The sequence below is a fragment of the Vigna umbellata genome, chromosome 1 (assembly GCF_029865625.1).
Source record: "Vigna umbellata cultivar VRB3 chromosome 1, Vumbellata_1.0, whole genome shotgun sequence".
NCBI lineage: Eukaryota > Viridiplantae > Streptophyta > Magnoliopsida > Fabales > Fabaceae > Vigna > Vigna umbellata.
Genome location: NC_142165.1, coordinates 10,247,751 through 10,261,592, shown reverse-complemented (window position 1 = coordinate 10,261,592; position 13,842 = coordinate 10,247,751). Strand labels below are relative to the sequence as shown.

The 13,842-nt window shown below is 27.7% G+C and overlaps 1 protein-coding gene across 3 annotated transcripts; it reads left to right on the top strand.

Moving 5' to 3' along the window:
• Positions 1 to 8,313: 8,313 nt before the first annotated feature.
• LOC148204587 (alpha-galactosidase-like) lies at positions 8,314 to 12,321 on the top strand. 3 transcript variants are annotated; one of them, XM_088105610.1, is made up of 11 exons: positions 8,314 to 8,383; positions 8,688 to 8,823; positions 8,904 to 9,155; positions 10,441 to 10,615; positions 10,760 to 10,821; positions 10,890 to 11,053; positions 11,158 to 11,255; positions 11,410 to 11,468; positions 11,576 to 11,710; positions 11,796 to 11,931; positions 12,020 to 12,321. In XM_088105610.1, the coding sequence occupies exons 1-11, from the start codon at positions 8,325 to 8,327 to the stop codon at positions 12,232 to 12,234; spliced, it is 1,491 nt and encodes a 496-aa protein (XP_087961736.1). In that variant the 5' UTR covers positions 8,314 to 8,324; the 3' UTR covers positions 12,235 to 12,321. The 3 variants fall into 3 exon arrangements, with proteins under 3 accessions (XP_087961736.1, XP_087961747.1, XP_087961746.1); XM_088105621.1 differs by lacking the exon at positions 8,314 to 8,383 and having other exon boundaries at positions 8,708 to 8,823; positions 8,933 to 9,155; XM_088105620.1 differs by lacking the exons at positions 8,314 to 8,383; positions 8,688 to 8,823 and having other exon boundaries at positions 8,898 to 9,155.
• Positions 12,322 to 13,842: the final 1,521 nt, after the last annotated feature.

Below are 13,842 nucleotides of genomic sequence, written 5' to 3'. Positions count from 1 at the left end.
TGCCAACCTCCAGTGCGAATATAAATAAAGCAGAAAATAAAAACATAATGAATATCAACATCTATTTAGTGGTGGATGATACATGAACATTCATTTTTTAAATTATTTTATTAAACAGTTTAGGATTGTAGAAAGATAGAAAGGCTGAACGTATAAATATTTTTCTTTTTTATTGTAAGACATGCCCAATAAATAGAAATTTATAGATCTGAGTTGAATATATATGAAGAAAATTATTATTTATAATATTCTATTTTTCTTGAGCAGCCTCTCATTGTACACAAAATTAAATATCTTTTGTCTCAATTTTATAACTGTCTGATAAATTTCATTAATAATATGTATACAAAAATCAGCACAGTAGATTAAAAGTTGTGCGATTAATTTTCGAATTTATTTTATTTATCCGTTGAGTTTCATGTTTCTGCTAGACTGTAATCTCGTTTTCCTACAAGATCACACGAAACGGAAGCGGCATATTCGTTATGTTTGGAAGATATAATGGTTATGCATAAAAAGGATAGCTGTGAGTTTAAGAAAAACAAAATCTGTGATTTTTACAAATTTAAAATTTATTTAAAAAAAAAATTGCGTAACTTATTGTAACACACTTAAAAAAAAGATAGCATCTCTTTATGTTCAATACTTTTTTATCCAAATTAACATTATTTATGACTTTTTCGAATCAACTTTCTAGTCTATTTTGATACTTTTCACATTTTACAATTTGTTAGTAGAGGAGAAACTATATTTAATTGACTATTTTTTGAATTTTTGATAATAATAAATATTAGTGTAATTAAATAAGATAATAAAAGTAATAAAATAATTATAATTTTCAAAAATCATATATCACTATGAACTATGAACTTTTGAGAATGAAAATAGTTATTTTTTATAGTAAATATCATTTTAATCTTCCTTAAAAAGTATCTCTCTTATATTTATTTTTTATTGTGTATTTACCTTTTAATATCGGGATTGACTAAAGTATTTGAAAAAAGAAGTGAAAATTTAGCAAAAAAATATCTATCACATTAAAAATATAATATTGTTTTAACCATATATGTCAGTGTTAGATAGTTATAATGAATTTGGAAAGTTGATGGGAGATAGCGGTAGCAGTTAGTAGTATTAATGCATAAAGGTTTGTACAACAAAACAATGAAAGGTCGGACTCACCTTTTGTAAAACATCCTTCCATTAATTGAGGGTAGGTACGTATGATGATATTTTGTGGATTGGTTTAGACCAAAAATTGTATATACATCTTTCACTTGTATAATAATAAATAAATAAAACAATGTTGTGTATTTTACGTGATAATGAGTTAAATTTTTAATACGTTCATGATATAAAATTAAAACTTATACTATTTTTAAGTGGACATTTTAAAAGCTAATAAATTCTAAGTATATCATAAATTGATTGTGTAAATATTTTTCACGTTAGATTAATTTATTCTAATTAGAACTAAAGAAGAAAAAGTTACATTTGTTAATATCTTTTTTTTCAGCCTCTGTAGGTAGACTTTTCCAACTCATCGATGTCGATATAGATATTTTGTTTTATTAAGTAGAGGTTGACATACATCTTCTTTTTTTGAGAAAATATGATCATGATAAATAAAAATAAAAGTTTAAATAAGTTATAAATATCTAATATATTAAAGTGTTCATGTCATTGATTTTGTAAATCTTTTATATTTTTGTTCAAAATATTTGTTGTCTATTTTTTCAAATAAAGTGACCTATTACATTATATAATATTTTTCTTATGTATTTGTTCGTTATTTTTTTAATATTTAGTTTAAGAAAAAAAATGACATTTTTGTAATGTTTATATTGGATTTTAATTATGATTTTTACTGAGTTTGTACTCTGGTGTTATCTCAACTCGTTTTTTTATGTAATATTATAATTTCTTTTCAATGCTTTTGTTTTTCGTTATGAGCTCTCACTTACCTGCTTAAGAAGAACTAGCAAGACCGTAGGGTGATATCCTTCCTTTGATGCTTGGCTCTGGACAGGGAAGAACCCGGATAAGACTTCAAAGTGAAAGGGTAGTGTAATTTTTCTAGTCCTCCATGCAATTAATATATTTAGCATTGAGCACCAATTCCTTTTCGTTAGGCGCTAGCATTACATAGGTCAAACCTGGAAACTCAACATCCAATGCTAAGAGGCAGAACCCCAGCATCAAAGACAATTATGTTCGAAAAAATGTAGCATTGAGTGGCTTAAACACTTAGCGACACATATGTTGATGTGGCAAGTTTGTTATATTTCTTCTGGTTGCTCGAAGGAAACCAAATCTTTAGTTGTTAAAGACACGAAAATACATCTTTGGAGAGCTTGGAGGTTTGTTAGGACTTGTGGAAACAATCTCTTCTTCCTCTTTGTATCTTCATTTTCTTCCATCTTCCATTTTATAAGCTTGAGCTCTTCATGACAACAAAAAGTTAAACCCATTTTGTTGGGAGTAGATGTAACCACTAAACTCTTGTGTGTTTTGCAAATGTTTATGTGGTCATTCATAGCTTAATACTTGGTTCATTGGGTATTGGAAAATATCTTTTGAAACTTATACTTGAAACAAGATACCTAATGGAGTTTATATCTAAGGATGAAACTTAACCCATTAGTTGTCTTAAATCCTAATTCATAAAATGAGCTTGCTTATTCAAGGGATTGACTTACAATAAGGAAACATAATCTCGTTCTACTGAGGGATAAGGGTTTGAATAGTCTTGTGGGTCGACATTAGGATATTAATGGCAAGGATGTGAGTTTTTTATATCCATGGAAAACTATATTCAATCTTAATCTTATCAGTTTACTACTTGAACGATTTGATACACTTACCAAAATGTTAACAGTCATGCACTAATTTACCATGTTGGTAAACTTGTATGAGCAAACTCATTTCTTTGAAAACTTAGAAAAAAACATAAAAAAATATATTACTCCTCTTTGTAGTGACAATACGTGTTTCCTACCAAGGTAAAAATTAAAAATAATATCAACAAGGATCACAACAAAAAGTAAAAGACTTTTGAAAATTTATCTTACGAAACCATTATTTTCACATGCATGAGGTTATTTGTGTGAGTGCAAGCTAACACCGAACATGTTGATTTCACCACTTTCAATTACCATGTATGAGTCATAACTCCTACAATTAGGTGTCCTCTTCCACTTTCAATATACACCATAACATTATCATCACATTTAATAACATGTTCCCTTTTCTATACCACTACTTACTTTGGCTTTTGTTTCTCGTCATACAAAATAATTTTAGTTTATAATATCTCCTTAAAGAAATGTGTTTGTTTTTTAATTATAACTATAAAAATGTGTTGGAGTTTTAACATATCATTGTTGTTGTAAATTCTTCAACCAACATGTTATCATGTGTTAAGAAAATTTAATCAATACACTGTTAACATGTTGGCAATAATAACAATAATGATCATCTCACTCATTAATGGAAAGATCAAATGGAAAAGATCTTGGACAAAGAATTTTAAATTTAATACATAATTGCATGAAAAAATTTAATGGATACTAATTTTTTTAAGAAATTAAAATTTACTTAGGTTAGAAAAAACTTAAGAATTATTTGGATGATTTCGTGGATAGAAAAGGTCATTTGCAAAAGCAAAGTATGTATTAAGTGGTGTTTCTGATAAAATATGTGCTAACTTAAGATTTCTAACTCAATATTGTTATTAGCTACTGAATCAATTTTACATTTTTGTTCACAAAGATTAAACTAAAATTTGTATGTTGCTATCAGTTTGCTTTAATCAATTTTAAGAAAAAAAATTAAAATACTAATTTATATATTATTATTTGATGCATTCATAATGATTATTTTAAAATAACTATTTATTATATGATACAGTTAGACTATTAGTTTTTTTAATATGATAAAATTATTAATATCTTTTAAAATAATTTTAAATAAAATAGATAAATAAATTATTGATTATAAAATTAATGAAAAATAATTAATAATATTTTTTTATTTTAAAAAATATATATATATATATATATATATATATATATTAAACGATTTTTATGTTTTAAAACCTTTAATATGTGTGAAATGATAATAAAATATGATATATTTCTGGATAGATTTTAATTGTCAAAATATGATAAAATATTATAGGGTTAAATATGTTTTTAGTCCCTATACTATCAAGTGATTTTGGTTTTAGTCTCTCTTTCAAAGTAAGGTACATTTTAGTCATCCTCCTTAAAGAAACTTTGATTTTAGTCCTCTAAAACTAACACCGTTAAAAATTAGCTGACGTGACTAACGGTAGACTGACCTACAATTTTTTTTTCAAGTGTTTCTCACCTTTTCTCCCTCTCTCTCTCTTCCTTCCATCTTCCACCCAACTTCATCTTTCACAGCATCCCTGGTCACACTGCCGGAGGGTTTTGTCGAGAGGGTTCAAGAATCGGGGAAGGGTTTGGTGGTTCACGATTGGGCGCCCCAGTTGGAGATTTAATGGCATTCTGCGGTTTCAGTGTTTCTGAGTCATTGCGGGTGGAACTCGGTGTTGGAATCACTGAGTCAGGCGGTGCCTATTCTGGGATGGCCGACGGCGGCGGAGTAGTTTTACAACTGCAAGTTGTTGGAGGAAGAGGTTGGGATATGCGTGGAGGTTGCGAGAGGGAAGAGTTGTGAAGTTAAGTGTGATGATATTGGGGAAAAATTGCTTTGGTGATGGAGGAGACAAAGAAAGGGATTGCCATTTCCATGAGAAAGAAAGCTGGTTACGTTAGAGATGTGACCAGGGATGCTCTGAAAGATGAAGTTGGGTGGAAGATGGAAGGAAGAGAGAGAGGGAGAAAAGGTAAGAAACACTTGAAAAAAAAATTGTGTGTTAGTCTACCGTTAGTCACGTCAGCTAATTTTTAACGGTGTTAGTTTTAGAGGACTAAAATCAAAGTTTCTTTAAGGACGAGGACTAAAATGTACCTTACTTTGAAAGAGAGACTAAAACCAAAATCGCTTGATAGTATAGAGACTAAAAACATATTTAATCCAATATTATACAATAAGAGTAAAATTCTGACGGTTTTTAATTATTAGTAACTTTTTTTCTAAAATAATATCAACATTTAAATTTTTGTTGCATAAATACTTTTTAACATATAATTTTGATAATTATTTTAATTGTCAGAAATTTTATTTTCGATTATTTTTAACTGTTAAAATCTACAATTTTCACTTTTACAAATGTACACTTTTGTTAGTGAATTATTCTACAAAAGATCATTTTGTGGTTCACATAACTTCTTTGTCTATCTTTGTTCTTCTCTCATTTTGTATTATTTAAGAAAATAATCTAGATTTTTCAAAGCTTATTAAGATTGAACATTATGCTTTAGCATGTGAAATTCAGTAGCTCATTTATATTTTACAATATTTTCATATTTTCTTAGTTCAACGTGTCATTTTATATTGGGACAAACGATTTATCATTCAAATTGTTTCAAATCAAGTTTTTTTCATGAAAAATAACTAAGTATATCAATATTGATTATCATATCATTTTTAACAAGGTCAATGCTTGTTTACTGAAGCTTCTTCCAATATCATACTTCATGCAATTAATTAATACGTATACATTTTCTACTTAAGGAGACTCTCTTGAAAGAGATTTGTTTGTTTGTTAACTTTTTCTTATTTTATTTTTCATATTTACTATACTGAATCAAACTTTTAATCATTAATACAACATATTATTGTTGATCCATGTTCTTTGTGAACATAAAGATATTTGTTGGCCACATTTTCACAATTTTTTAGACATAACTTTGCAAACCTTAAAAGAAACATATATGTTGGAACTATAAGATACAAGATAAAAAAAAAGACTAAATTTGCATTTGCGCTAATAAAAGAATGTTATACTTAATATATCTTCTAACTCACTTGTCTTTTATTGTCTTAAATGTTCTTTGTAGGTAGTAGGACAACTTATGCATCTAAATATTTTTTTAAGAAAAAAATTATTCATTTTTATAAATTTGAAAAAGGAAATACATTTTAGTAAAAAAAAACATATTATCTTAGTCTTGTCATACACTAATCATTTAACAAATGATATTTTTTAGTATGATTTTTTTTCCACTTCTAATTAGACACCTTCAACAATAAATGTTGTGACAAAAGATTTATAATGTGTAATTGGTGTGACATTAAATTAGAGTGGACCATGATGGAAGAAGCAATAATAATGACATAGTGAAAGGAAATACAGAGAATGGAAAAATTACAATAGTAGCATGGTAGAAGAGAGTTATTATTTTGTGTTGAAAATGTTGCTCACAAAGATAAAAATATTTGCAACATTGTATATACTAAAATAAAAGGGTAAAACTGAAAAAGTGCATCTGTGATTTGTGTCCTAAGATCAACAAACTACATTGGTTCTAGTAATAATTGATTTAAAATATACAAAAAATATACAAAATCGTACAAGTAATAATTTTTTATGGTTTATTGAGTTTTCAATAAATTTATAGTTTTCAATTAAATTTATATTATCTAATATTTTTATCAACAAAATGACATACCTAGTATTGTAGAAGTTTCACATAATAATTAAAGATAAGTTGGTTTTATAAGGTTGGATTAGGTTTATCATTTTATTCTTTTAATAAATACAAATTTTTAACTTAAAAAGTTATTTAAGAATAAAAAATTATACAAATTTTTATTTTTATATTATTTTAATAAAAGCGTTGTATAGTTTAATTTTTTTTACTAAAGTAAAATATATAAAAAGTTGACACATATGCACTGTTTTCACTACTATATAAAGAGAATATAAGTTAATATTAAATTTATATTTTAGTATTTATTTAAAATATAATTATATAATAAATAGAATGTTGTGGTTAATATTAAATTGAAATTAATTATAAAAGTTATATATACACAATATTAATTTAATAATTTATTTCTTCATTAAATTTAAATTAGTAAAAATTAAATTTAAATACATTGAATGGAAAGTGAACTTCATCTAAATTTGTCAAACTTTCCACATTGCCTTAAATGATCTGGGCATTACAAGTGTTCTCTGTCAAGGAAAGACAAAGCCATCTTTTTTGTTCCTAAATAGATTGAAAGTGCAATGTCTTATCAGACATTCAAGACCAAATAAAGGGTTAGAAAACGTTCTCTATCATCACCTAACACGGATTAAGAAAATATATTTTGGGAAATAGTTTTCGTTAGAGATTTTTTTCTGTTTTTAGAATAAAAAACTATTTTTAATTTTAATTGTAATTATTTTTGATAGTTTATTTTTTGTTTCTACCATATAAGTATATCTTTTGTAGGTAAAAAACTGTTTTTTTCTAGATCCAGAGAAATTTAATTATTTAAAAATTATTACATTTTAATTATAATTAATTATTAAAATAATTTAATCTTTACAACTATCTTAAACACAAATTTAAGCTATTTCATTCCTCATTCTAATAGTAAATCATATATAGACAATAATAAAGTTCAAAAATAACATATAAAAATAGTTAAAAATTTCTCATTTATCTATCAAATAGTAGAATAAATGGTCTAATCAGGCTCTCAAATTGTTTTTCTTTATCATCCTGGCCCCTGCAACAAAGAAAAAAATCAAATAAATTCCTGATTTTCATTTTATAATCCTGATCTGGATATTTAAGTAATAATATAACATATTTTTAACATAAATAAAAAAGATTAACTTTAATTATTTAAACCAAATCCTATTAAAAAATTAATTAACTTCTATTCAGCTTGAGATAAAGTAAAATTTCCAAATGAAATTAATCATTTAGTCTTTAATACTCTTCTATAGAACTCTATACCTCTAGTTATTTGAACCATCCCTTTTAAAAAAGTTATTTGACTTCTCTTCCTATATTAATGTAAAATTTCAAAAATTAAATTAACCATTTAATCATTAATGTTTTTCGGATTCCAGTTATATTTTAACTTGGTATTTGAGTTTAAATATGTCAAAAATATATAAATAATTCAAATATTATCTTAAAATGTGTTTGACACCTCAAACAAATTTAACTTAATTAAATTAGAAAGAATATCTATTAATTTTTAAAATTTAAGAAGTTAAATATATTAAAATTTAAAACAATAACAAATTTCAATTTTACATTTAAGATATAAGTTTAAAAACTAAAAACATATTTAATCTATTTTTTTTTATAAAAACTTAAATCCAAGTTTATAAATACTAGAAATTCCTATGGATAACACTTCATGGTTAGAAGAGTCTTGGCTGCAACATGAAATGCATCTCACCTCTTTCTCTTTCCTTCCTGTTATGTCTATGTGCAATTCAAAGGTATTTCAACATCACATTCCCTTGCCTGTGGGTTTCAATATTAATTCATTGCAAAAAGATAAAGAAAAGAGAGTATTTTATGATCTTATGAACACTACTTTAGCTTACAAGTTTTGGGTTAGAAAAAGTTCATTCTCTTGTATTTCTTTAGTCAGTGTCTCTGTTATTATCCTGTATTGAAATATTCTATACAAAAGGTTAAAAAGTGTGTCTCGTTATAATGAACTGAGAAGAATTTGTGTTTAACATGAGAAAAAGTATTAATGTGAAACGACTCAAACCGTTGATTTACTCTTGATTTCAGTGTGTCATCTCAAAATGCTGTGATCCCTCCAAGAGGTTGGAACTCCTACGATGCATTTAGCTGGGTCATTTCCGAAGAAGAATTCTTACAGAATGCAAATATAGTTTCTCAGAAGTTACTTTGTCATGGATATGAGGTGTTGTATTGCAGTCTCATACTCTGAATATGTTTAGTAATGAAAAAACTGTGTGTAACATTTCCTCTGAAAGCATGCAGTATGCTGTTGTGGATTTCCTCTGGTACAGGAGTCTGAAGGGTGACAAAAATTCTATTGATTTTGATATGATTGATGAATGGGGAAGAATGCTCCCTGACACTGAAAGATGGCCTTCTTCGGGAGGAAGAAGAGGGTTCACTGATGTAGCTAACAAAGTGCATAATATGAGTTTGAAGTTTGGGATTCATCTTATGGCTGGAATCAGTACACAGGCATTCAATCATAACACGCCAATACTAGATACAACTACGGTATATTGCTTCTCCATCATCTTTTCATTCTTCTACTATACATTCCAACTCCATGATATCTTATTTAAAACATAAACTTAATTCTACACTTGGATAAAAGATTATTGATTCTAGTTTGATAAATTTTTGTAATATTTAAACTAAGTATTTTTAATTACAATTTAACTAATTAATTATCTTTAGTTTTTATCCTCCATTAATATAATATTAAATTAACAAATATCTCACCCACTCCAAGTTGAAATAGAAAAACGTAAGTAGTTTGGTTTTTAATAAAAAAATGTCGATATTTAAGATTTTCTATGTAAAAAAGATTTTAATATAAATAGTTTTTTTTTAATCAAAGTGCATGTTTGAAAACTGATAACGTAAATAAACAATTTTAAATATTTTGATTTTCGATCTAGGATATTAATGTCATAATAAAAAGAGATCAAAAGGTGAATAATGAACTATAACAGTATGATGTTAGCATGATAAAATTTAAATTTGAATTTTTATGTCAAAATTCTATAAGGCTCTTATAAAAGAACATTTTGATTTTGATTCAAAATTTATATACTATCATCCTTATACTATATCTCTTTATAGGCTAAATTTATCAACAACTCTGACCCTATTGACTAAAAAACATGGCCTACTAATTACTCAATTACTTCTCACTGGATAGTCTTTATTTTCACTAATTTTGATCTCCAATCATAACTTAGGCTTATGATAATTCAAAAAAAATTAAAAAATCTAAAAGAAAATATGATGGGGTGAAACTTTTTTTTCCATGCAGATAACATTAGTGTTTCAATGTCATAGGTTTATATTATGTCCAAAACATAATCAACATTATTTTAAAAAATAAACTAAAATGACATCAATAAAGATATAAAGTACTAATAATAGGAAAAATATATTTTCGTAGATTATTTTATAAGATTTTGACACAATACTGATTCATTATTTATTTGTTACTGTATTGACATACTCTAAATCCAATAAAAAGATTACACATGTATTTTTATCAAAATATTCTCAAAAAATTATATTATTGCCCTTAATAATAATACATGCAAAATAGTATAGCCTTACATTTTTAATAAACGCTTCTTTTTATTTTAATTAACACTTCTTTTAGTCATACAATTTTCGGTTTAACACGTATATCTATATAAACATTATAAAAATATATAAATTCATAAATATGACAATATAATTTAAAAATAAAATATTGGTGTATAATATACCGGTCAATTTTATTTGAACATATTTTTCTGCTTTTGAACCTTACCAGGGACAACCTTACATGGAATCTGGTCGAGTGTGGTACGCGAAAGACATTGGAATCCCATCAAGGGCTTGTAGATGGATGAATAATGGTTTCATGGCTATAAACACAACAACAGGAGCTGGAAAAGCCTTCCTAAGATCAATTTATGAGTTATATGCTTCTTGGGGAGTTGATTTTGGTATTCAATCCACTATAATACATTCTTCTTATCATGTTTGTACTATCACAAATTATGCAACACATTCATTTCTTACAGTAGATCGTGCATTTTACTTTCAGCTTTGACACATTTATACGAATTTTCTGCTTTGATCTGTTACAGTGAAACTAGATTGTGTATTTGGTGAGGACCTGGATTTGGGTGAGATAACATATGTATCAGAGGTATACTGCAAAATTTTAAAAGCCAAGACGTGGAAAACATTTCCTCATTTAAGTTACATTGTATGCAGATTCTGAATGGCCTTAACAATTCCATTGCATTTTCTTTGTCTCCTGGAGTCAGTGCAACACCAGAAATGGCTGAGATGGTTAGTGGTCTAGTTAACATGTACCGTGTAACAAAAGATGACTGGGATAAATGGCCAACAATCTTATCTCATTTTAATGTATCAAGGTATTTGATAAAATGCCATCCAATGTTTGACTTCAAAACATGTCAATTTCTCTTCAAAATATGTCAATCTTCGACATTTTTCATTCGTTTCATTTACCTTTCAGAGACTTTGCCGCATCTAATTTAACAGGAGCAAAAGGTTTAAAGGGACAATCTTGGCCTGATTTGGACATGCTACCATTTGGATGGCTAACTGATCCAGGTTAGCCTAAATTCCCTTGCATTTCTACTTTTTCCTTGATTCATTAGGATCAATGCATAATAGTTTTCTAATTTACATTCAGTGAGTTTTTTTGTTAGATGTTTAAGAATATAAAGTACAAAAACTTCTTTTTTTCTGTTTTGTTTTTCCATAGACGCTCATGAAGGTCCACACAGGTTTACTAACCTTACTCAAGATGAGAAAAGAACTCAGGTACATATGCAAAAGCACACAGCATAATTGAATTACTGTATATTGGAGAGAGGACATATATTCATGTAAAGTAATGAATTCTAAGTGGTGTTATTCTCATCTCACAGATGACTTTGTGGTGTATGGCAAAGTCTCCCATTATGTATGGAGGGGATCTACGGAACATTGATCCACAGACCTATGATCTTATCACAAATCCTACCCTTCTGGAGATAAACTCTTTTAGCTCAAACAATCAGGAGGCACGTGAAAAATTTCTTGCTTTTTCTTTTGCAATCAATGTTTCTTAAATCTTACACTGGCACTGTTTCTGCTTTTTTTATGTAGTTTCCTCATATCACAACATTAGATGGTGCCAAGACCGCAGGACACAATGTCACAAAAGTACAGTCTACTTACTCCAATCTTGCAGCTGAAGGTTATCCTGATGGAGTTAGATCTTGGATTGCAACTGGAAGAAACGGTTCGTCTTAACGATAACTAAATTAAGAAACTACTAAAAGTTTTGTCCAACTAACATTAATTGTTGTTTTGGTTTTGGTTTCTTTCAGGGGAGGTCTATGTTGCTTTTTTCAATCTAAATGATGGGAAAACAACAATATCTGCAAACATAGTAGACCTGGCTATTGTGCAACCAGGTGGAAGCATGTTGAGACTTTGCTGGGGAATCGAAACATGGAGTGAAACATATGTAACAACGAATGATGCATTATCAGCAGAAGTGGCAGGTCATGGAAGCGCATTGTTTGTCCTTCGTTGCTTTTAAAATTTGGCATCAAATCTTATTTCAATATTTATATTTTCATATTTCAACTTCAATCGATGCTTTTAATTTAGCAAATATTTTGTTCGACTATACTTCTATTAAAAACACAAATCAAATGTTTATATAATCTCATGTAAGAAATTCTTGACTTTGTGAGAAAATCGAACAAAGCTTGGAATTGAAAGATCAAAGAACCTATTGTTTTCTTCAAAAATGTGTTAAAATTGTTTTTTATATATATGTATGGGCTTTGGAAAATCCCCATAGGACTATTGGACTCACTTACTTGGCCCAACGGACAATTTCTTTTACTATCCCGTTATTTCTTCCTACAGCTCCATAAGTGTGAAAAAAATCCAAATTATCTATATATCAGGATATTTTATATTACATAATCCGAAAATAAATTTCAAATATTATACAATCTGAATATATATTTTATATCATATAATATAAAATACTTTTCTAAATTACATAATCTAAAAATATGTATTGTATAATATGAAACACGTTTCTGGATGACGTAATATAAAATTTAAAATATATTTTGAAATAAAAAATGAATTTCAAATTATGTAATTTGAGACATATTTTCGAATTATATGTTCAAAATATTTTCTGAATTATACAATCTTAAACATGTGTCTAAATCCTACAATTTACAAATTTAAAACATGATTATTATTTGTTTATTCTGAAATGGGATGAGGATAATCCCTTGTGTTGAATCCGTACCGTTCGGGATTAACTTGCAGAAGACACTCTAACGCTCAAGTCAGATTTTATCTCCGTAGATCTTTCTTAATTTAATTATTTGTCCAAAAAGTCCTTTTACCTCGAAAGTAAACCCCTATTTATAGAGTTCAAAGGAATCTGACCAATTAATTTACCTCTTAATGATTATTAATGCAAACCCTAATTACTTAATAGTAGCCGTTGTGACATTAATTGCGTCTTAACTCTGTTCAACGGTTGTCAGAACCAAATGATTGTGGAACGCTTTCTTGGACATCCACCCGCTGGGTTTAAATGCGCCTTAACTCTGCAATTTGTCATCCTACAGATCCGCTAGCTTCAGGCCATAGTAACATTATTGTTTTTTTACTTTTTCAAAACCCATTGAAATGAAGAAACAGAGGTAGGAAAAAAATAGTCAGCCAAATGAACATTGCCTGATTTCAAGAACTTTGATGCTATTGGACTAGTTATTTTCAATTTTCATTCTTATTGTCATTGATTTACATCTGACTTTACAAAATAATAAATATTTTAAAAATAAAAAGTAACAAAAATATAAGAATGTTAGAGTGAGATGCGAAAACACTACTTGAAATAAAATATCATATAAAATGTTAGAACTCAAATTACAAAAGAATGTTTATTTACCATACATTGGTAATATGTTACAACTCAAACAAGATAATAATGAAATAGGTGGTAAGTGGTTCCATTTTTTCCATGGAAATTGAATGTGTTTCTCTTTCACATGTGTTGACGAATGCAAAGTTGGTTGATTTTACTTAGCATTTGGGTGTCAAGTTTGTGCATAATATGTTGGTGGCTTCATGCCAAAGTTTGACCATTGTGGCCATGGAGTGCTTTTAAAAT

Excerpts from the sequence above, each read along its gene's own strand:
- LOC148204587 (XM_088105610.1), top strand. The coding sequence starts at position 8,325 with ATGAAATGCATCTCACCTCTTTCTCTTTCCTTCCTGTTATGTCTATGT. Across the intron at positions 8,384-8,687 it reads TGTCTATGTGCAATTCAAAG|TGTGTCATCTCAAAATGCTG; the intron begins GTATTTCAACAT and ends TCTTGATTTCAG. Across the intron at positions 11,711-11,795 it reads TTAGCTCAAACAATCAGGAG|TTTCCTCATATCACAACATT; the intron begins GCACGTGAAAAA and ends TTTTTTATGTAG.